Source organism: Petaurus breviceps, unplaced genomic scaffold, assembly GCF_028583685.1.
Source record: "Petaurus breviceps papuanus isolate PSGF00001 unplaced genomic scaffold, PetGlider_PUasm1.0 90654, whole genome shotgun sequence".
In the NCBI taxonomy this organism is placed as follows: Eukaryota; Metazoa; Chordata; class Mammalia; order Diprotodontia; family Petauridae; genus Petaurus; species Petaurus breviceps.
In genome coordinates, this window is record NW_027187301.1 from 4,725,238 (window position 1) to 4,750,594 (window position 25,357).

General features: G+C 35.1%; 1 protein-coding gene across 2 annotated transcripts in view; it reads right to left on the reverse strand.

The window, feature by feature from the left end:
- Positions 1-207: 207 nt before the first annotated feature.
- Positions 208-25,357, reverse strand: part of ZNF148 (zinc finger protein 148) — a 141,543-nt gene continuing 116,393 nt past the window's right edge. For both annotated transcript variants that reach the window (XM_069064975.1, XM_069064974.1), the window contains 2 exons: positions 8,087-8,205; positions 208-7,841 (listed from right to left, as the gene is read on the reverse strand). In XM_069064975.1, coding sequence (XP_068921076.1) covers positions 6,240-7,841; positions 8,087-8,205 — 1,721 coding nt within the window. In that variant the 3' untranslated portion in view covers positions 208-6,239. The remainder of the gene's footprint in view (positions 7,842-8,086; positions 8,206-25,357) is intronic.

Genomic DNA, 25,357 nt, shown 5'->3' on the forward strand with positions numbered 1-25,357 from the left:
TAAGTGAAATTTAACCATTTAGTAACATTCAATATGAACTATTGTCAAGAATCCTGCTAAGTACTAATTCAGTGAAAAAAATTATTGCGTTCTATAGTTCTTTTTGCTTCGTTAAACTAATTAGCCACAACTTTTGCACATTTATCATAAATTTTGTGTTTTAGGATGGTTTTAATTGGTTACATCATGAAAAATACTGCTAGGAAATTATTCATAAAACTGTATTCTGTATTTTTTTATTTTTCAAACAGCCAGTGTCCACATTTAAAATGCATAATTTGCAAATATAAATTATCAGACTAATAATTCAATTAAAAATAAAGCAAAACACAACTTCCCTTAGTATCACAATACAGAAAATGGTATTATAAAACCCAAATGGCTAAGTTAACCATATGAAAACAATAATGCCAGAAGCTGTGAAACCCATTAAGCCACTTAATGAATAAATCAGTTCAAAGAATACATGTCCATGTTCCATGACTATGCATGAAGCTTCCACTGTATAGTAAAGGCTCAACAATTCATTTGTTCATGGAATAATGTTGGTCAAGCAAAGATCTTCATTTTTACAATAATAAGTCAAATGAATTGGAACAGAAACTGTACCTCCAAATTGTTCAAAAACAATTCTGTTTGGAGGGGAAAACACGATCTTTAAAAATAGATCTATTTGTCATCAAATTTCAGTTTTCCAAGTCTACTAACTATAGAAATATTTTGTTTGTCCCCAATAAAACATCACACATTCTTATTTTTCAAATATGTTTCAATTTGATAAATTTCATTGCAAAGCAATTTTCACCTGAGTGGATTATGAATTCAATGCTCCTAGGCAGTATTGAAAGAAAAGGCTTGCTTTATATCTGAAACCTAAAATATGTTTGCGTTAAATCTTTTGTTGAATTCCTGGCAGGTTGTGGGGCAACTTGCCATCACACTCCCAGCATACACACTACTCTACCCTCATTCCTCTAGAACTCTCAAAAAATTTCATGAAATTTCAAGCAATTATGAGCCCACTCTATCATTTCGGTCATAAACTTAAACCCAATTCATTCAGTTTTATACAAAATCATCTATATTATGTACATTCTTAATTACCAATGGGAAATCAAATTTTACAATGATAATGAAAGGGTAAGAAAATGGCATAGGTAAAGTAATACTGTATATCCACTGAAATAACCTATTACCCTACCAGTTGAAAACAGATAGGGATTCTTTTATTAGCTGAAATACAAAGAAGGCATATGGATCTCAGGAAAATAACACTATATATCAGAAAATTCACTGTATTTTACTATCTATTTACCAAGGGTTTCCATCACACACAATTTATTCTGTACAATTTTTATAAACTAATTTCTTCCTTTTCAAAATCATCAGGTTTCCAGATAAATTCAGCACTACACAGTATGCCCTTGAAATAAAATGAGGTTACCTGCTTTATTTGGATACCAAGTTCCCTTCCAGACAGCATTAAAATAAAGACAAGTAAGACTACACAGATAAAATCCAGTATAATTCAAATCCAACAATGAAAAAGTTCCCCCATATTGTTGCAAAATTCTTTCTACTGAAATGCTCTGCCACAATAATAAAAAGCATACATTACATATAAAAGATACCAGTGTACTAAAAGTGACAGAAGTGGACTAGCAAATCCTTCAAAGCACATAGTATATAAATGACTAGCATTTAAAAACATTTCTCCTATAAAATGTAGGTCATATACATTTATAAACTGGTGGTTTTATTTCTAAAGCAGTGACATCTGTGTTCAAATAGGTATGCTGCTCTGTACAGGATAATATCTACTCAATTCAAGCTGTGATAGGTTTGTCTTTTTGTATTTAAGTTGAATAAGTTCATCTCATCAGCTGAGAACTCAAACTTGAAAAATAAGTATCTAAAAATCAATGTACAAATTTTAGATTTTTGTAACCATTTATGAAACATCAAGAGACCTACTCTTTTTGTAATGGGGCTTAAGTCACCTCAGAACCTATGGACTTGAATCCAAAATGAAAAACAAAAATAAACAAACAAAAAACACCTCCCAAAGCAAATCACAAGAATAGGTAGGAAGCAGTACAGAAGCAGAAAGATATACCCCTTCCTTCACTGTGATGGCTACTAAGTTTTGCGATCTTCCTCCATCTTGCAGAAGAGTGGTAAGGCCATTCAATGCTTACTGAAAGTGAGTACAGATGAAGTCAGATTTAAGCCTGTCTCCTCTGCGACTGAAATTATGCTGTGTAAACAATGTTATGCTCCAACAGGAGGACAATGGAATTTATTTATTAAAAACTGATTAAAGATTAGTCATCATTAACTGAAATAAGAATAATTATGAACTCCAAAAACAGTTTTTAGAACTATTCTGATGCTACTTGTAAAGTTAGCACTGCTATGGATTATTGCTTACATACAGTACAACATCATATGCCTTCTAACATAAAGCAGTACTGTGATTTGTTTGTACATATTTACAGATTTTTAAAAACAAGCTGTAAAAACATTACATACTTTCAGACAATACAAATTAGCACATTGGTACTCACTTTAAACAAATGGAATGCATAACATTAATAAACATCATAAAGGAAGACTCACATAAAAGTCCTTGATTGTCAAGACACATTTATATATAAACTCTAACTGTGCAGAATTAAAGATTCAATCATAGGTACATCCTTAATTGATAAACCATATTTACAGCATGGTATTGCATAAAAAAATAAAATAACGTTTATAGGGTTTTACCTTTCCATCCATTGGATTACAGAAAGCAACAAACACAACTAAGAACTGTTTGTCTGCTTCAGTTTGTTTCCTACCAAAAGCTAAGTGGAAAAAGGTAACATAAGGTTTTTATTTGCAGTGTATAGCAAAAGCAACAGGAAAATTCTTTCCCTGAAATAAAATAATTTGAAACTGAAAAAGTTTAAATTAAATTGGAGATTTCAAAAACATTTTCCATTGACTGAAATGGTGCTTCCTCAGGAAATGCTCTGTGAAAAGGCAAATTCTAGCTAAATGCCTAAGAAACGTGGACTATTAACATGAACTGTTAAAATTGCTAGGCTTCTAGTGAACAGCCCTTTTAAAATTCAAATGAAGAAGATTAAAGGAGTTTTATTAGGCCAATCAAACATTTCAAAAGTTCTCTCCTCTAGTCTAGTGAAAATTAAAGTATCCCTAGGACAAGGTGCTTTCTGCCTCTCAAATAGTTAGGATCTTCTTGCCTCCTGGGAATCCTTGGCAAATATTCAAGAGTACTATTTCTAGCAGTAACGTATTAATATACCCAGTAGACATTTTGCATATAGATACCCAAAGATTCTTAACAGTCACTCAAATATTCCAAAACCAATTTGAATGTGCATTGTGGAGAATTTTAGGCAAAATTAACCCATCATAAGCGTTTTTTTTTTTTTTTTTAACAATTACTGCTTTGTCTAAGGTGAATGTTGACCTGATTCTCATCCTCAAAGGTATAGTGCTAGACATAGCAGAAGTGCAAAAGTATATCTCAGGGCTAATCAAACAAAGGCATAAACATATAGGGACATGTTTGTATACACAACGTGTCTACAGGGAAGGCTGAAAGGAAAGAGGAGCTTCAAAAGACAAACCCAAACCCTTGATGGCCCAGGGTAGGGCATGAAGCTTCCATTCTACTTATGCACTGATATTTGCCAAATAACTTTGTGAACAAAAGGGACAAAACCCAAAGAACAGATATCATTATGGTGACAATACAAGGTAACTTTTGACTTGGGCTCCATACTTAAACTAAGACAGTAAAAGACTAAATACTTAAAGGGTTAGTCAACAACTTATAGTATAATCTCTTAGGGAAAGCCTGTATCTGAATTTAAAGAACTATGGCTATTTTAAAACAGGAACGCAACAACTTAAGTTTTACTTGCATAATATACTTATCTATCAAAGGCCTCCTCTAAGCTTACGATAATTGCTCAGTAGTTGTTGAGTCATATTCATAGAATTCTGGTAAAAGCCATGATGTTGAAAAAAAAAATACCCCCCCACCCCCAACTAATGCTGTACCTTAGTATTAAACCAGGCATTCAGTTGAACAAAAATTTTCAGCCCAGATGAAAAAACTTCTGACCAAAGCTACAAATCTTTATTAAAAAGTGCTGTGGAATATTTAATGTCCATCCAGAATGGACATAGCCCCAAGTTTTTCAGATCTCATCTAAAAGAAGCCTTCTTACAACCATGTGACACTTAACACAACCAGCTTAAGATGATGGATGACTGAGCCAATAATAGCAGGACTGAATCTCTGCTTCTAAAGAGTCTAGTTCTTTCCAAAATTTGGCAGGGAAAAAAAAAACTGCCAAATGGAAATTTAGAATATTTAAAAGTTACAGAATAATGAATAAAGTGTGGAGGAAATCACATTAAAAATAGTTGGCAGAATCCTTTGAATTGATGGTCCTTATTTTAAAATACCAATGTTTAACACAAATATGAAATGTAGTAAATGCGAATATTGCTTGCTCCCTTTCCATATGAGAATTAGCTAAGGGCTAACAAAAAAAAAGTAAAATCATTTATGTGGGAAACAATGTCAAGGTACACAAATTTGGAGGTCCACTAAAGTTTAGGTTGGGAAAGCCATGTTAATAAAGAAGTGTCAGCTTCCAAGGTTACTACTGGTACTTATATTGGTGTGTACATCAGATCAAGAAAGATGGAGAATTTTAGCAAGCAAACCAAAAAAGTTGGAGGAAAAAAGTTTGGAAGGGGACACCAGAATTAAATAATCACTGAAGTTATACAATGCAAAAAATTTAAAACTACCCAACATGTTAGTCAAATCATGCCTTTTCAGGAAAAAAAAAAGATTCATGGTGTGAGGATAAAGTCTGTAGTTTATTTATGTTTTGAAATGCAACAAAATGCTTCTGATACTCAACTAGGCTGAAAATGAAATTGTAGTTACTAGGATTAGTAAACACTTTTGGTTTGTAAAACTATAATGAACAGTGTTCATCAAGAAGTTGCTGAAGGTAAAATATGCAATTAAAATGCCCAGTTCTTTAGTTTCTCTGTATACTGTTTAATTATCTGATCTACCAAGAATCTAGAAAGGGAAAAATTAAACCAGTTTTTACAAATCCGAAGACATCCCAATTTCCTTTTATTGTCAAAAATTAAAACTGTCATTTATGAGATGATTAAGACACAACCATATCAAACCTAAAAATCTAAAATTTTTACTTTGAGAAATCAAAAATATCAAATAGATTCTAAGTGCTCTATGTTAAGTGAAAGTGTATATGTAAAGTAAAATACAATTAAGCTTCAAAACTTGGAATATACAGTCTGTGAAAGCATTATGTTCTTGGGAATGTAATCTACAGAATACTTTGACTAAAACCTCAAAACCTTGATACCTGCACATGAAAAAAAATCATAAAAAATATCTAGGTACAACTGTACAAAGAAACTGACACCAATATGCATACTTCAGTCTGGAAGTAAATGCTTCAGCAGTTGTGTATTTTGGTAAATGTGTTGAAAGTATGCATATTTTTAAGTAATTAGGCTTTTAAATAGTGGAGTCTTAGACTATCAGATTTTTTATTACTATTTCCCCCTCAGAAAACACAGCTCAATATAATGCAAAATGAAAATCAAGGGTATATGGCATATTGTTCTTTTTTTTCAAAAGATGGAAGATTTCTTTTTTCCTATAGAATACATTAATTTTAAGCCATAATCTCTTGACATTTAAACTTTTAAGTTCACTCTGTCTGCAAAGTATATTAAGATTCCCTGCTGAAGTGCAATGTCTATGCTGAAAAAATCATAAACAGTATGCGTAAATTTCACACAATTACTCATTTCCCAAGAATGTACAATGATATCAGGAAACAATTGTGCGAAAGTCTTATTTTTTTGTTGCTGTTGTTTTGTTTTCTTTTTTAAACTTGGTGTAGGTAGAATAGCAAGTTTCTGGTCTAAAATAAGTAATACATTGCTTCTATAAAGGTGGCAACATGTAAGGCAGTTCAATGAATGATGACTAACCAAAACGAAAAAAAAAATTCAGTTATTGGATTATCTTGCTATTCATATCAGCTTACTTTTGTTATAACACATTGCTCTTAAGTCTGTACAGCACTCCATCTTTTACAGAGCAAACCCACTCTTGATTAATCTGTTCTAAAGTGCCAATATTATTTACATTTTTTTAATTAGCCAAAAGTCTGGCCAGTTGTGGCATCAGGTGAAGATGTCATCCCAGCTCTATTATCATTTACATTCACCAAAGGAAATTCTGGGAATTCAGCACTTGTCCCTGGTCCCCGCAGGTTCACTTGTCCATTGGCAGTGCTAAATTGGGAAGCCATTCCAGCTCTTGTTCCATGGTATTGAGGTCGGAAGGGCTGTTCAAAGGAGCTCATTTGGTAAGCTTGGTGGACAGGCTGTGCCTCAGCCTTTTTCTGAGAAGTCACTTGATCCAAAAAGTCCTGTGTTGATGTAGCAGAAGCATGGTTTGCCTCATCACCTGAAAAGGGAAATGAATGCTGGGAATCACCAACTATTAGTCCAAAGTGAGACTTGTCTGGAGTTGTTCTTAGTGGAGAATTCATTCCTGATCGAAAGCTATTGATGGGCATGGCTGCGTAGACTTGCTTGTCTATGGAAGAAAATGCTGGCTGACTTGCAAGGGTCTGGTTATCAGTCACAAAGTTAAGGCTCGGGTTGTTCAAATAGGCATCGTTTTGGCTAGTTCTGTCCAAAGCCTGCTGCAGAAATTTTGAATATTCCTGCAACATACTGGCTTTATCTGAAGAGGATGCTTGGGAGCTTGTTCCAACGCTCTCTGGCTGGGTGACCTCAGGTACTTCTGAAGAATTAATTGATATGCTAGATGTCACCTCGGTGTCGGCCACATTGAATGATATTTCATGCTGTCCATTAGCCTTGTGGGAATAATGGTCTAACAAAGTCTGCAGTACCTCATCTGGAATAACATTTTTGTCATGATTACTCTTAATCTCCACATTTAGTGCCTGTGAATCCAATATGGATGCTGTGGTGCTTTCATCAATGACACTTGCCACAGCTGCTTGCGTTACAGACGGCTGAGAGGCTATGGTACCCACATTCAGTGCATACTCTCTACTGTTATTACTACTTGCTTGCAGGTATCTCTTTTTCTTCAAAAACTGCATTGCATCATCATAATTAGTGCTACTATGGACAGGTTTGCTGGGCCCCTCTTGTAAGGTATCAACCTGGTCAATGTCAGGATTGCCTTCTGAGTCTAGTAAGGCTTGTTTATCCACAAGGTCAAAGGCATACTTTGAAACTTTGCTATCTTCATATGTGGATAAAGGTGAAATTGTTTGACTTTGCTCTAGTGGCTGTTTTAGACTTCTTTTACTGTTAACTTTTTTGAGAACCAACTTAGGTGGATGTATTTCTCCTGAAGCAGCATCATCTAAATGTGACCCTCCAACTGAAGAATGGGGCATCTCAACAGCATATTCTGCCACCATATATTCATCTTTTACTTTAGTGCTTGAGGAATAAAGAGGCAAATAATCATTCTTATCTTTTTTCTGGTCACACTTGTCCATCATACTGTCTTTGTCCATCCCAGATGATTTTTTCTCTGTTTTCTGCCTTTTCTTTTTTGGCAGTGAGCTGTCTTTTGGAGGTGTAGAAAAGCCAGAATCATCCTCAGATGTCAAAAGGCCACCCTTAGTGGCATTCCTGTTTGGTTTCTTGTCACGGTTTTCATGGCACATACGTTTATGTTTTAATACACGGTCTGTCCGGGAAAAATACTGTTGAGTGGAGTAGGTGATGACGATTTTTTTTTTGAAAGGGGAAAAAAAAAAAGAAAAAGTTTAAATAAAATAGCTTAGATAAATATAAGAATATAAGCAATTAACTCCTAAATATTTTGTTTTTCTATTGCAGATGGAACTATAAAAGTCATTCAAATTGTTTTCATGCATGATTCATTACATTTTAAAATTTATTTGCTTAATCAGTTAGGAGAGAAAATAATTTCAAACTACCATATTACCTGTAAACAGTATTCACACTGGTATGGTTTTTCTCCACTATGTGTTCTCTTATGCCTTTCCATGTGGTATTTCTGTATGAATCTCATACCACATTCATCACAGCGAAATGGTTTTTCACCTAATAAATCATGACAAGAAAGTTTAAAACAAAACATGGTCACATAATGGACTCTCCATATCAATCTTTAAATTCAGTAACTTAGGAAGATAGTCTTTTTTGTTTTTAAATGCAAAAAAAAAATAGTATTTTCCATAAATTTCATTTGTACAAATCAGGGGGTAATCTAGGGTTCATGAATTTGTTTTAAAAAACATTTTTATAATCACATTTCTAAGTAACTGGTTTCCTTTGTAATCCTATGCATTTTGTTTCATACACTTAAAATCTTTAATCTAGATGGCCAAAGTGGTCCATGACACAAAAAAAGGTTAACAACCTTTAATAAATGCAGGTTTACTCTGTTTTATAAGAAATTAGAATCCCGGGCTCAGACGCTCAGCACCACACCCAGAAATAACTGGCCGTGTAACCTTGAGCAAGTTACTTAACCCCAATTGCTTAAAAAATAAAATAAAATGAAATAAGAAATTAGAAGACTGACATACATCTTTTCCAACTACAGTTGAAAAGACAAAATTGGAAGCATACTGCATTTAGTTTCCTTGAATTACTGATTATGAATGTGCATATACATGCATACTTTCTTCATAAAACACATTAGTGACTGTTAGTATAATAAGTTTCTTTTTGAAAACACTTAAGTTATGGACAAACTAATTTCACCTGTCAACAATTATAATTTTTAATTAACATTTTAAAAGATATTAATTTCTTAAAATGTTTCTCATAATCCTTGTTTTCAGTTTTGCTTCTCAATCTGAAAGTGAAAAGCCAGAAGGTTTTTAATCTATTGATCAAAATGAGCTTTGGAGAAAAATCTTAAATTCCAGATTACATTTCACTAAGACATAGCTATACTAAATTTTCTTTTTATTGCCTCAAACAAGTATTTTTCTTGTATTTAATTAATATTTCTTGTAATAAGCTGAAAATATTGGTTAGGAAATGAACTTTTATTTCATAAGGATTTATCTGCTATAAGATTGTTATGGAGATTCAATTTTATTTTTAAGTGCACAGCCTAAGTAAAAAGCAGAGTATGGCGATAGCAGTTTACTCCAATCAACACTCATGCCACAGAACTTAATTCTGTAACTTTTATTCAATAAACACATTATTTACTAAACAAACTGTTCTCTATCATAGCACCATCAAGTCTTTGTCAAAGGAAAGAAAATGTCTAAAACTCAGTCCTTGACTAAAAAAGCTCAAAATGTGGTAGGAGAGGCTAGAAAATATACAAAACAACAAATGGTAGCAATAGCTAACATTTATGTAGCACTTTAAGATTTGCTCTATATGTTATTATTCTACTTGATCCTCATAACAGCCCTCTGAGGTAGAAGTGACCTGCTCATGGTCATATAAATTAGTAAGTGTCAGAGGGTGAATTTGAGGCCAGGTCTGCCTTTACTTAGTCCAAATCTAAAACTTCTGCCAATTAAATTAATTAAACTTCCTTTTTAACAATAAAGGCAGTTGGGGCAGCTAGATGGCATAGTAAGGCATAGTAAATAGAGCACTAGCCCTGGAGTCAGGAGGACCTGAGTTCAAATCTGGCCTCAGACACTTAACACTTATCAGTCGTGTGACTTTGGGCGAGTCACAACCCCAATTGCCCTGCCTTCTCCTTCCAAAAAGCAAAATAAATTAATAAATAATGCAGGCAGTAAACAAACAAATGTTAAAGAAGTGCAATGAGAGAAATCACCACGGGCTGATATGTGGTCAGGAAAGCCTTCACAGAGTCAGTCAAACATTAATTAAGCACCTATTTGCTAGGTACTGTTCTAAGTGCTGGAGATACAACAAAAGGCAAAAGGCAGTCTCTGCCCCTGAGAGGTAAAAAAATCTAACGGGGGAGACAACAAGAAAATAGATACCTACAAACAAGATAAATATGGGATAAATAGGAATTAATCAATAAAATTAATAGTACTAGAATTATGAGGGTTTGGGGAAGGCTTTCTGTAGAAAGTGGAATTTTTGCTGGGACCTGAAGGAAGCCAGAAAAGTCAGGCAACAGAGAAGAGGAAGGAAAGCATTCCAAGCATAAGAGACAGCCAGCGAAAATGTCTACAGTAAAGAGATGGAGTATCTTGTTCCATGAACAGTAAGGAGACCAGTGTCATTGGAACATACAGGATATATTTCATATTTGATCCTGTATATAATCAGGATCAAATCACTGGGGTCTACATAGGGGGATGACATGGAACTGAACTTTAGCGGCTGAGTGGAGGATGGGCTAGAGTGGGGAGAGAATTGTGGCATACAGATCAACTAGCAGGCCATTGTAGTAGTCCAGATGTGAGAAGATGAGGACCTACATCAGTATACTTGCAGTATCAGAGAAGTGTGTGTATTTAAGAAATGTTGCAAAGGAAAAAAAATTACAAGCCATGACAATGGATTGGATATTGAGGGACAGTGAGGGGTTGTGAGAGTGAGGAGTCAATGGATGACACCTAGGATGTGAGCCTGGGGGAGCAGGAGAGTAGTCATATCCTCAATAGTAAGAGAAGTTCGGAAGTAGGAAGGGTTTAGGGGATTCAGTTTTGGATATATATTGAGTTTAAGATGTCTACTGCAGGGCTTCTTAAAAGTCTTCCATTCACTATCCCCTTTCCCATTTCCACACTACATGGCCTAAGGGCACAGGCAGTACTTTGTGTTCAGAACCAAGGTTGCAGTAAGGTTGCCAGAAACACTTCAGATTCATCATGCATTTGATTTTTAATTAATTTTTTGCTCGTTGCACTTTCAGAAACCTTTTATTGTTGCCCAATTTTTAGCAACCCCTTATGGGTTGCAACCCACAATTTAAGAAGTGCTGTTTTACTGGACATCCAGTCCAGTTCAAGATGTCTGATAAACAACTGGAGATTACTCATGCCAGCAAAGTGGTTAGAGCTGGCCAAATAGAGTTGAGAATCATCATCAGTAAGAAGATGATAATTGGATCCATGGGAGTTGATCCAATCGCTAAGTCAAGTAGTATAGAGGGAGAAGAGAAGAGGATCCAGGACAGCCCTTTGAGACTTCCATGATTAGTGGGCATGACCTGGATAAAGATACAACAAAGGAGACCAAGAAGAAACAGTGAAATAAGTGGAAGAACCAGGATAGAGTAGTGTCCCAAAGACTTAAAGAGAACAATGTTCTCAAGAAGAGAGTGATCAACAATGTCAAAGGCTGCAGAGAGGTCAAGAAAGATGAGGATTGAGAAACTGAGGATTGGATTTCATGATTAAGATCATTACTAATCTGAGTTGGGCCTTGAAGAACAAGTAGGGCTTGGGACGGCAAAGATTTGCAGAATATTACAAGTAATCAGAAAGGTCTTTGCAAAGGTAAAGAGGAGGGAATGTACAAAGTGTATTCACAGTACAGTAAACAGACCAGTTTTATTGGGAAGATTCATGGAATGTGAATAAGATGGTAGGGAATAAATTTTGGAAAGTAGTTTGAATTCAGATACTGGAGAGCTTTGAATACCAAAATAAGCTTTGAGTTTAGATTTCATCTTGTACAATGGGCTATGCACATTATACAGTCACAGAATCTTAACAAGGTGGATAAGATTTTAAAGGTTACCTAATCTGACTCTTGCTCAAAATACTTAACCTAAGATCACCACAGAATCACTGATTCATCTTCCCCTCAACACTGGCTCATTAACTGAAATTTCCTTAATTCTAATAAATGGGAGAGACTTATCCTGGTGAATATGTTTAGGATAGACTACTGGCTACTTGGAAAACAACTGCAAAAATCCAGGTGGGAAAGAACAGATCCTTGGCCTAGGACAGTGGGACTAGTGAAGTAGAATGATCCCAAAGAACAAGGGGATACTGAGACAGCAAAGTCTTAGAGGAACAAGTAGGAAAATATGTAGAGCACCAGTTAGCCTTGAAAATAATATTCTTTCCTATTAAACTAGAAGGATGACTGACTGTGCTGCTTTAATAAAACTACTGAGGCTATTAGCAGCAAAGTCAATCAATCAACAAGAATTTATTAAATCCCTACTATAAGCTAGGAACTTTGGAAACAAAGATAAAAACTAAATAATCCCTGCTCTGAAGGACCTTACACTTGCTATATAGTCATCTATTAAAAGCAAGACAAAGGTTATTCCAGCACAATGTTTCCTATGCTTTTTGGCTAGATCCTTTATATGTAAAAAGTAAAAAGACTACACAGTAAAAGTCATAATATTAGTAAGCAGTAACCTGCATTGAGACAGAGGGTTATTATGATTTTAGTAATGTTTTCAAATTAATGTCTATATTTTATTTTTTATTATATTTATATTTTTATTGTATTTATTTTATATTTATATTTTATTATATTAACTATATTATTTATATGTCACAACAGTATCTATCTACACTTAAAAAGAAGTACACAGTATATTCTAGCTACAGAAGAAATTTTTGCTTATGGATTCAGAAACCCTTTTGCAAAAGTTCACAGCTTCCCAGAGGTCCAAAAGCCCACAACACAGGAGTAACTGGCTTAGGGAGTTAATAAGAAATGGAAAAAATAATTAAATATACATACTTTAGGGGTAGTAGTCATCAACTATTTTGACTATTTCCACACTGATGCTTCTTTTCATTTGTAGAGGCACTCAAAAACTGGCTTTATGACATTATAACTAGAAACAACATTAAGAAGTGACAATGCCATCCTCAAACTACTTTTTGCTTTTAATGTTGAACTGCCTCCACAACCTCACTATCCATTTAATCACATGAAAGTTTTGACTTCTGAATCTACCATTAAAGGCTTTTTCAAAGGTTGCCAGTGATCTCCTAATTGAGAAATCCAATGGCCTTTTCTCAGCCTTCAATGCTGAGAACCAGCTCCTTCTGCAAACTTTTTGCTCCTTTGGTTCATGACACTGACATGTCCAGGTTCTTATACTTATCTCACTCATTTTTTTCTACCCTAGGTTCATCATTCTGTTCCCTCAGTTCTACCCTCAAAGCTCTGCTCTTGGCCGTCACTTCTCTCTCTAAAATTCTTCCTTGGTGACCTCATTTGGTCCTATGGGTTTGAGTATCACCTATACTGAAATGACTCTCAAATGTATGAGAGGATTGGATTCAAATTTAATCTCAACCTTGAACTCCTATTTTGCATCACCAATTGCTAGGTGGACACTATCCCAAAATCCACATGTTAAAAAAGGAATTCGTTATCTTCCCTTCTAACCCTTTATATTTCTTTTAAGAGAATCATCCGTCATTCATCACCTCAAGGCATGAGGATTCTACCTCCACATCTCATGCCTATTTCCTCTCCACCTGTACATCTATCATCCTAGTTCAAGCACTCATCACCTCTGGTCTAGATTATTCTAAGTGTCTGTTAGAATATATGTGATTTTCCCACCTCCCACATCTCTACCTTTCCTTCTCCTTCTCTCTCTCCCCCCCTCAAAATGCTTTTTAATAATTTATCTATATCCCCTACTGAATCATTCATTGAAGACATGCTACAAGGGGAAGGGGCTGTCTTACACATTTATTGAACTGAAGTTTACCTGACTTACCACCCACCCACCTCACTTAACAGATGAGGAGACTGAAGCACAGAGAAGGGAAGTTATTTATAGAAGGCCATACACAGGATTATAAAGGAAATCAATGATACTAAATTATAGTAATCCAAATTAAAAAAAAAAAAACAACCCAAGTTCACAGATCTCAAGAACACCTGTTCTAAAAGTTTCCTTTTGCCCCTCACTAATCCCTGTTCCTTTCTCCTCTCCTCTAACACTGCCCCTCCCTCCCAATAATGTCCCCACTGTAGAGTTCACAAATGCAGGTCTCTCTGGCCAAGGTTCACCCATCCTTATTTAGTACAAACACTGATAAAACAAATTCACATTTATATCTTATAATTCTGCCTAAACAAAATGATGTTATACCACATAGGCAACAATGGGGCATTTCTTCACAGATTTGATTGGCTTTATTCTCCCTATATAAAAAGGTGGTGGTGGTGTTTTAAGTTAAGCCCTTATCTTTCCCTAACAATGCAATATTTCACATAAGGAATTATGAATAGGAGACTAGATGAGAATGGAGGAGGGAGAAGAGTAGATCGAGTATAAACATGGTCGATAAGAAGTACTAACTAGAAGTAAAATCCTAGATTAATTTGAGAAAAAAGTCTAAGTAGGAATAATAAAATAAATGCTAGTTCTAAATTATTTCAGACCTTATTAAATATGATAATACTAGTCTCACAAAGAAGAAAGAAAAAACAATCTTGAGAGCTTTAAAAGTGAAATGGACTTTAATGAAATAACTAAGTAAATTATCAAAAGTAAATTTCTAAAACCTAACTGGTTTACGTGCGTTTAGAATCCCATGAAAATAAGGCTTTTTCAAAAATAAACACTAGTTCCAGAGCTGAACTCTAAAAAGCCTTAATCCTAAAAATGAAAACTAATCAAGAGACAATCATAATATCAAAGAGCAATAAACACTATTCCATAGATGTTAGTTACATACTTCTTGTATAGTTGTAAACTACAAGACATGACAAAATATAGTTTACCTCCAACTTGCATCTAGGTTTCAATAAAAATGAAGAAATTGGGGGCGGCCAGGTAGCACAGCAAGTAAGAGCACCGGCTCCAGTGTTGAGAAGATCTGGAGATCGAATCCCGGGCTCAGACACTTAGCACCCACCCAGAAACACCTGGCCGTGTAACCTTGAGCAAGTTACTTAACCCCAATTGCTTAGGAGCGGCCGGGTGGCTCAGCGAGTAAGAGCACCGGCTCCAGTGTTGGGACGACCTGGAGATCGAATCCCGGGCTCAGACACTCAGCACCACACCCAGAAATAACTGGCCGTGTAACCTTGAGCAAGTTACTTAACCCTGATTGCTTAAAAAAAATAAAAATAAAAATGAAGAAATTAATTATTCTCAAGTCCAGGCATATAGATATATTAAAATGAAGTGGTAGATGACTGTGATCGCAGTCACCAGATCCACTTAAAACAAGGACCAACATTTCACATCAGAAAAAAAGTCTTAATTAACACTTCATCATAAAAAAAGAAACAAAAAATTATAAAAATAAATGTATTTATCTTATATTTAACAAAATTTTGGTTATAATTGCAACTATATGCTAACCCTTAAAATGACCAAAGAAACAAATGAATGTGCTATTTTTTTTTGAGGTGTAATTGTTTTAACAAAAGTATAGCAGCTTTACATTGGACTCATCAAGTATTTCAGAACTTTATTGATTTTCAAGGGCCTCCCTTATTTCTTTCACATTCAAATCATCCTTTTTTTTAGGGCCTACAGACAAAGACAATCAGCAAAGAGTAACCAATGTTGAGTGTGAAACCAATATTTAAGTGGGGTGTTATTTTATAAGTGGTAAATTAATTTTTATGCCTCATCATAAAGAAAAGCATGGTATGGTCAATAAGCTGCCCTTAGAGTAAGAAAGATCTGAGTCTGAATTGTGTCTGAAAGACTCATTAGCTATTTGATCCTAGACAAATCACATGCCTCAGTCCTCAGTTTCCTCATTTGTAAAATTAGGGAGTTGGACTTGATGGTGTCCAAGGTCCCTTCTGGCTCCAAATCTGTCATTCTACAACCTTCTAGGTAAATCATCAGTAGTCACCAACTGCTTCAGTTCTGCTAGAAATATTTCTAAGATTTTAAGTTGAAGAACAGTTGTTGATCTGCCACAAAAGGGGGAGTTTCCTCACCAAGAATGAAATCACGAACCAAAACAAAATGCAACCTTTTAAGTATAGGGTATTGAATGATAAATACTCGGGATAACAAAGACCTTCTGTATATAATTCGTTTGAGATTACTGACGACAGTAGAAGTCCTCAAATGCCTTTATCTGTGACCCCATGCCTACCTGTCCTGTGCGCCTCTTCTCTTTCCCTAAGGGTAACAACAGTTGTCCAATCTATGTGCTAGAGACCTTGTTGCACACTTGCTCTTGACCTTGGGAGTCATCCCTTATTTTCACTACAGGACTAACTCACCTCCTTTCATTTGTACCTTCCTTTGGTGTCCTTAAGGATATTATTCTTCCTTCCTAATTCTTTATTTGTAAAGTTTTGCAACCTGCATGTGTTCACCATACATCTCTCTGCTGCCATTTCAATTCTTTGAGTGCCACGACTCTTAGCTGCACAACTGTGGAAGAATTGTAAGCCTCTGTTTCTAAGAAAAGCATGAGGTTATTAAAAGAACTTTTCAATTTACCAAAGGCAATCCAGCCTGGCTCGATCTCACTGCCCACTCACAGTGTCTATCCCAGATACATTACTCATAGTTCTATGGGCTGCCCCCTCAACTGTACATTATACTCTGGACAAGAGGTGTGTATGTATATGTATACACATGCATATATGTATGGGGGTGGGGAGTGGCAGAGTGAGTTTACATACACTTAGGTTTTCCCTATGTTGATAGGTCATAACTCTTTTGGAGTGATTATGGATCTCTCATTTCAGAGAGATATATGTGTACAGATTGTCATTAAAATTTCATATAGATGAGAAAGCAGGATGGTCTTCCAATCACCTTTTTGGGTGATAAGGTAGGAAATTTTTTCCAAATCTTTGGTGTCTTCCCTTCTTATACCTTAAGAATTTATCCCTCAGTGCTCTCAAAATTGTGTTGCTTGAATCAGTATGGACCTTCTCTGACTCATAATATGATAACTGTTTACTGATTCCTGACTCCATCTATTCTGTCTAATCTAGTTATTTTCCCCCTGTTTATTTTCCTCAATGTCATTTCTATAATTCTTCTATAAAAAGATATGGCACTTTGATGATGGAGTTCAAATATGGTAATTCAACTGCTCTTGAATAAGTCAGGCTGAAAAATCTTTACAGAAATCTTCCTCATCTTTTGTTAATAGCTCTCCTGGTTTCATTCTTCAAATGAATATTGTGCAGATGATTTTGCTTATTTAGATTCTCTCTCCAAATTTTCTTTAAATGCGTTCTTCCTCTACTGCTCCTTACTGAATTGGGAGACAATACTAGTCATACTCTTCCATCCTTCTTTGTAAGATTTTATAAGTGGGTTTGGATTAATGCTTTTACTAAGTACCTAATACATGCTAGGTACTGTGCCAAGAACTTTTTTTTTTAAAGCAATTGGGGTTAAGTAACTTGCTCAAGGTTACACGGCCAGGTGTTTCTGGGTGGGTGCTAAGTGTCTGAGCCCGGATTCTATCCCAGGTCATCCCAACACTGGAGCCGGTGCGCTTACTCACTGAGCCAATGGAAATACTCGCATTATTTTTCACATGAATGGATGCCAAGCCAAGTTTCTTCCATTCTTATCTGTGTGATCATTTCTTATGAATTTAAAATGAAGGGCTTTACCACACTTATTCCTGTTCAATTTTACTATTTTGCTATCTGATCTAACATTCCAGCCAAATGAACCATTTTGAATATAGAACTTTTCAGCTATCATACTGTCAAGTTCCCAGTCAGTCAACAAGGATTTATTAATCACTTATTACATGCCAGGCAATATGCTAAGTACTGAGGATACAAGACAAAAGATGGTCCCTGCCCTTAAGAAGCTCACATTCTAATGAAAGAGATAGCTTAGAAATAACTGGGGACGTAACAAAACATGTACAATATAAACGGAAAGTAACCTTGCAGGGAAGCTATGTGGGGGACTGGAAAAGTCATGTTTCTGAAGATCTGAGCAGTCTTGAAGGAGCCAAGAGAAGCCAACAGGTGGGGATGAAGAGGCAAAGAATTCATGCATGGAAGAGAGTGAAAAGGCAGAATGAGGGGATGGAAACATCATATGCAAAGCTTATGACAGGTCAGTATAGCTAGATTTTAGAGTACTCAGAGGGGGTAGGGGAAATAAAATGTAAGAAGACTAGAAAGGCAGGAAAGAGCTAGGCTGTAAAGGACTTTAGACGATAAACAGAGAATTTTATATTTGATCCTGTAGATAATACAGAGCCACTGATAATATTTGTAAAGTCCTCAGCACAGTAGCCAGCACATGATAGATGCTTTTTCCCCTTCTCTTCCCATTGAAATTTATTGAATAGGAAGGTGACTTGGTCAGACCTGAACTTGAGGAAGATAACTTGTAGCTATGTGGATGATGGACCAGAGAGAAGAAGGCCAACCAGAAGGATTATCTTCTGTGGACTAGGCATGAGATAATGTTGGCCTACATCAGAATGGTAGTTGTGTGAGTAAAGAGAAAAGGACATAGCATAAGAGATGCTGTAAAGGTAAAAACAAAAAGACTTGCTTTTATATATAATAAAAAATATATTTTATATATAATAAAAAAAATTTGTTTTTTTAAATACAATACTAAACAGAAAAAAAGGACATTTAACAAACTGAAAGACTTTCAGATATCTGTGACAAAAAAGATCGGAACTTAATGAAAAATATGACATAAGATCCAGGAGAAATATAAGGTAATAGGATAATGTGGGGTGAGTGCAAGTTAAGAATTGAGGATTACATCAAGGTTGTTGAGTCTGGGAGACAAGAAAAATGGTGACGCCCTTGACAATAATCAGAAGGTTAGGAAGAAAAAAGGGTATGTTAAGCAAGTTCTGGTTTGGTTATGTTGATTCAAGATACCTATGGGACATCTAGTTCAGGATATTCAAAAGGCAGTTGGTGATGTGAAACTGGAGGTCAGGATAAAGACTAGTGCTGGATCTAGAGCTGGGACTCATTAATGTGAAGATGATAACTGAACCCATGGGGCTGATGAGATCACCAGGCAAGATTATAAAGAGGGAGAAGAGAAAAACACCTAAGTCAGACCCCTGTGGATATCCCTAATTCATAAATATTCAGCAAAGGAACCTGGAAAAGAGTATTCATACAGGTAGGAGGAGAACCAACCAAGACAGTAGGGCCCCAAACACCTAGAAGAGACAGCATCCAGGAAGAGACGATCAACGAGAAGTTAAGAAGGACAGAAAAAGGTGCAGAGACATCGCGTTTAAAATATCACTGATAACTTGGAAGAGAGCAGTTTCAGTTGAATCAAGATGCTGGAAGCCAGAATGCAGAAGTTTTGCTAAGTGGGTAGAAATGAAATGGAGGTATTGAGTACAGACAGCTTTCTCATGGAATTTAGCTGAGAAGGGGAGAATAGATAGAGGTGAGTATCTAGCTGTGATGACTGGATCAATGAGCAAGATGTAGATGTATCTGTAGGCACATGCTGAAAAAAATGAGAGGGGTAAAAGATCAAAGGTGCATATAGAGGGGTTTGCCTCGGCAAATGAAAAGAAACATGGGAAACAGGAGTGAAGGAGAAGATGATGAGGAAAGATGTTTGAGAGATGTGATGGCCTGCAAAAGAACTAAGGCATGGTTAGACATTGTAAGGCAAAGATAAAATAGAATGATAAAAGATTATGATGATATAAAGGAATTTTGCAGCTCATAAAAAAGAAGCAGAGCACTTGTGGATGACGGCAAGTTCAATGGTATCATTACCTCAGTCTATAGTTAAGGTGAAGCTGATCATGGGAAATGAGTAAATTGAGAATTGGGGAGTTAGTACATTTGAAAGAGTATCAACGATGCATCATGAAGTCCCCCTTCTATTAAGGTGTGGGGGGGCGGGGAGGTAGAAAGTAGGCTCTAAGTCAGGTTCTGAAGTCATTGAGAAGAAATAAGAATGTCTTAGGGGTCAATATATAAAAGTCACCAAAACATGGATTGGGCAATAACTTTGAACAGCATGAACCTCAAAAGAAGAGAGATTGCTTAGTGATAGTGGCACAATATGAGGTTGGAAAGTATAATGGGGGGTAAGGAATATTTCAACTTCCCCATTAGTACAAGAAAGGAAGGCCAAAGATACAGTTTTTATCAGGAAGGCGTCAGATTTCAGTGAATACCAGACGATGGAAGGAATAAGAAAATTTTAAGATGAAAGCAAACTCTACCCAGAAAAGTTAAATATAATCCTAAACAGAAAAAACAAGAACAGTTAACAAACTGAAAGACTTTCAGGTATTGTGAAAAGAAGACCAGAACTTAATGAAAAATATGACATATGAGATCCAGGAGAAATATAAGGTAAACATTAAAGACCAATTATAAGGGACTTAATAAGGTTAAACTCTTTACTTTTTCCATGTAAAAATATTATCAGTGTCATCATTATTTAGGTAGTTTGAAAGAAAGGCTTGGGCTGAGTTGAATATATGGGTAATTACAGAAAATAAAACTGGGTAGAGTGAGGTAAAAAGGAGCAATTATCCCATACAAATGGCATGAAAGGAAGAACTGATACAGAAGAAGCAAGCAGTGAGATAGAGGGCTAGTAGTAATGTAATCTTACTCTCTTTGGAAATGGGTTAAAAAGGGAATAACATATACCTCTAAAAGGGTATCCAAATCTTCTAAATTTATAAAGAAATAAGGGGATAAAGGGAGGAACTTTTGGAAGGGTATGTAGATTACGAATTAGGAGGATGGGGGAGAGGATAAGGGAGACTCTTAAGAGGCGTGGGTAGATAAGGAATAGAAGGGCAAGGTAGGGATTAAAAATAAATCAGAAACCTGAGGAGGTATGGATTAAATAGAGTGAGGATAGTGAGGAAAAATAGGATGGAGGGAAATAAACAACTAGTAATTATAACTTTGAATGTGAATGGGATGAATTTACCCATAAAACTGACAGTAGAATGGATTAAAAATCTGAATTCAACAATATGTTGCTTACAAGAAACATACACACAAAAAAATTAGAGATACACACAGAGTTAAAATAAAGGTCTGGAGTAGAATCTATTATGCTTCAGCTAATGTTTAAAAAAAAAGCAGGGGTAGCAATCATGATCTCAGACAAAATTAAAGCTAAAATAGATGTAATCAAAAGAAATAAGCAGGGAAACTACACTATGTGTCACCAATATCATTCAATATTGTTTTACAACATTTAAAATAACTGTAGACAGTATAAAATACCTAAGAGTATACATGCCAAAACAGACCCAGGAACTACATGAACATAATTATAAAATATTCTTTATACAAATAAAGTTAGGTTTAAATAACTGGATAAGGATTAATTGTTCATGGGTAGGAAGTCAATATGATAAAAATGACTATTTTACCTAACTTATTTGTCTAATGCCATCCCAGTTACATTACCAGAAAATTATTTTACTGAGTTAGAAAAAACAATAAAATTCATTTGGAAGAACAAAAGGTCAAGAATTTCAAAGAAACTAATGAAAGAAAAAATATAAAGGGAGGAGATTCAGCAGTACCAGACCTCAAATTATATCATAAGGCAGTAAATATTAAAATTATCTGGTACTGGCTAAGAAACAGAAAGATCAGTGGAACAGAGTAAACATACATTACACAGTAGTAAAGGATTATAGTCACCTTATGTCTGATAAATGGAAAGATTTAAGTTTGGGGGATAAGAATTTATTATTTGCTAAAAATTGCTGGTAAAGCTGGAAAGCTGTCTGGCAGAAACTGGGCGTCACAGCCCAGTATTTTAAACCACGTGCCAAAATAAGGTCAAAATGGATACATGACCTAGATATAAATGGAGATGTCACAAGAAAATTAGAACATGGAACATATTAGCTATCAGACTCATGGATAGGAGAACAATTTATGAAAAAAAAAAGATAGAATTATGAGGTATAAAACTGATAATTTCAATTCTATTAGATTAAAAAGTTCTTGTACAAATAAAACCAATGTAGCCAAGATTAGAAGTAAAAAAGAAAATTATGAAAAAAAATTTTATAAATAGTCTCAGATAAAGGTCTCATTTCTCAAATATATAAAGAACTTTGTCAAATTTATAAAAATATGAGTCATTCCCCTATTGATAAATGGTCAAAGGATGTGAACAGTTTTTCAATGAAGAAACCAAAACTAAATATGGTCATATTAAAAGAAAAAAACTCTAAATCATTATTGATGACATGAAAATTAAAACAACTTTGAGATATATTATATATATATATATCTTATACCTATCAGATTGGCTAAAATGGTGGATGCCCTCCATTTGAGGAATGACTAAACAATTTTAGTGTATGATTGTGATGTAATCCAAACATGAAATGATAAGCTGGTTGATTTTGGAAAAACATGGAAATACTAAGACCTACAAAAGAAGATGCTATCCAACTCCATAGAAAGAAGTGATAAATATTAATATGTATAGTATTGTCTTATACATTTGCATATGTAGATAGATAGATAGATACAGATATGTATGTATATATATTTGTGTTTAATTATAGCCTTCTCTAGTGCAGGGTGGGGAGGAAGAAAAAAATATTAAGTACACAGCAAAGAACAAAAGAAAACTTGGAAGGAACAGAAAAGCTAGGTAGCTTTGAAAACTGCAGTATTTACTACACAGTTCTTTTTTTTTTTTAAAGTAAACTGTCCGAAATGGAAATTCATGCTTTTATACTGAATCCTCTCTATGCAGTGCTGTATATATAAAAATGTTCTGCATAGCAAATAGTACTGCTCAACAACGCAGGCTAAAAATTAGCATAAAGAATGGGGCACTACTTTTTGAGTTTTGATATAGTAATCAATAAGTATTTAAACAACCACTATGTGCCAAGGCACTATTCTAAGACAACTAAGTCAACTTTATATTGTTCCATCAGAACTTTCTAATCTCTCCTCTTCAAGAAATATAAACATATACACATATTTTCTCTTTAGGATTACAGCACAATTTTCTTAATCCTGTTCCTTTTCTTGCCAATAGCAGGTATTTTCAAACACGTCGGAATTTCTTGTGTGGTTTGGGGAAAATATACCTAGTTTTCTTCCATTGCTAATGTATACAATATACTATTTATACTTACTTGATTTTCCTTCTCACTCTTCATTTTTTCCTCATTCTTACTTCTCTGTTCAGGGCAGTAGTAGAGTAAATAGAATGTTAGGTCTGGAGTCAGGAAGACATCTTCCTGAGTTCAAATCTGGCTTCAGATTCTTACTAGCTAGGAGACCCTAGGCAAGTTACATAACTGTTTGCCTCAGTTTCCTCAGATATAAAATGAGATGGTGAAGGAAATGGCAAACCATTCCAGTATCTTTGCCAAGAAACCCCCAACATAGTCATGAAGAGTCAGACATGACTGAAAACGACTGAACAACGCTTCTCTTTTCTTCTTTAGTCACTCCTGCAACCTTCTCCAATTGTCTATGTATTCAAAGCACTCAACTTGTCCAAGTATATTGCTGCCTTTACATTTTAGGTCTTCCCAGTTAACAAATCAATAATCAATAAATTACTACTAATATGAACTTTATATATTCTTTTCTTCTTGGTAGTGTTGGCTCTTTTTTTGTTTCTATATAGCACTTTCAGACAGGAAAAGATCCAACTCAGCAGGTTCTATCAACAAAAGTTTTACTATAATATAGTAATATTAAACATTTCTACAACGTAGCAGAAATCTGATCATAAAATGCCTTCCCTATAATGAGTCAATAAAATTTTATTTTAAAAAAGCATAAATATGATAAATTTCATGTGATGGGAATAAATATTTGTAAAGCACTGTGTCCCAAATAGCAATCAAATATAAATTAACTCTAATCTTTTTGTGCTATTCAATTTTTTAGGTTCATAGGATAATAGATTTTGAGCCAGAAGGCTATCTAGTCCAACCTCTTTATTTTACTTATGACAAGTCTGAGATTCAAAGCAATTAAGTGATTTATCCAAGGTCACAAAAGTGATAAGTGGCAGAGGTGATATTTGATTCCAGTTTCTGAAAATTTCTAAAAATTAACTGAAAATTCAGCACTCTCTCCACTGCCTCCTCTGTACTATTACAGATAAAATGTCATATGTACCTCGGATCCTCAGGAACAAAACTATAATCACATAAAAGATAAATCCATATAGATTTCTTTTACTGTTAAATTAGTTTCAATGGGCACGACAAAAACTGGTATTATATGAATTTTTAGTTTCTTGTCCTTCAAAACTAGGAACACCTAGGAAAATTCCAATTTACTTAACAGGAAGATGGTTTTCCCAAATACTGACCATAGTTCATACAGCATCAATTTCTTTGGGCTCTAAGGTTTACAAAGCACTTTCCTCACAATAGCCCTGTGAGGCAGGGAGTATAAATATCATTATCCTCATCTTTTAGATGAAAAATTTGATGTTCAGCAAAGTTAAGCAACTTGTCTAGGTGACAGAGTAAATGTCAGACTCCGAATTCAAACCCAGGTCTTCTGATTCAAAGGCATTTACTGAGCGCTTACTATGTGCCAAGCACTAAATACCTTCCATGTAATGAGAATAATGAAAAAATAATTATCAGATTCCAAAAATAACTCCTGTATAACCTCATTTAGCTATGTTCTACAGATTAATTAACAATTTTTGTCCAAATTTCAAACACTGGTCTCATATCCAGTCTTAGAAGACTTTTAATCTGACCTTGGAGATCCATACTCTACCTCTGACTATATTAGGAATGCCATATGATCTTTTCCTCTCCATTTTTTCCCAATTCCATTTAGGGGTGTATAGGGAAAAAAGATGTTAACAGGGATCCGATCTAAGTATCATTGACAGGGAAAGAGAAAACCGGTTAACTGCCACCAGGCATAGCTGATTTTCAGGGGGAATTTTTTTTATTTAACCAGCACATTTCCAAAGATGGAAGAACCATTAGCTTTCATTGCAGATGAATTTAAGGGGGAGAGATAGGAGGTGTGCACAGGGGAACGTACTGTTTCCCTTAAATAATTTTATTTGGACTTTCAAACAGCTTTATAAAGAAATTTCCATATATTAAACTGAATACTGCAGATATAGAAGAGTTGAGCAGAATATAGTTATACTATTACCTACTTCATTCCAGACACAATGCTTCCATTAGTATGACCTAATATTGCCCTAGACTCTAAGCTTAGAGGCTGTTTTCTGTCATTTTTGTTGTTGTTGTTTGGGGGGGGGGGGGGGGGGGGTTTGTCTTCCACCCCTACTTATCGCAAATTAAATTTTTGCACACCAAACAAACCCAAACCCCCTCAACCACACCATCACCACTCTCTCCTCCGTCCGGAACCTCACACCCCACCC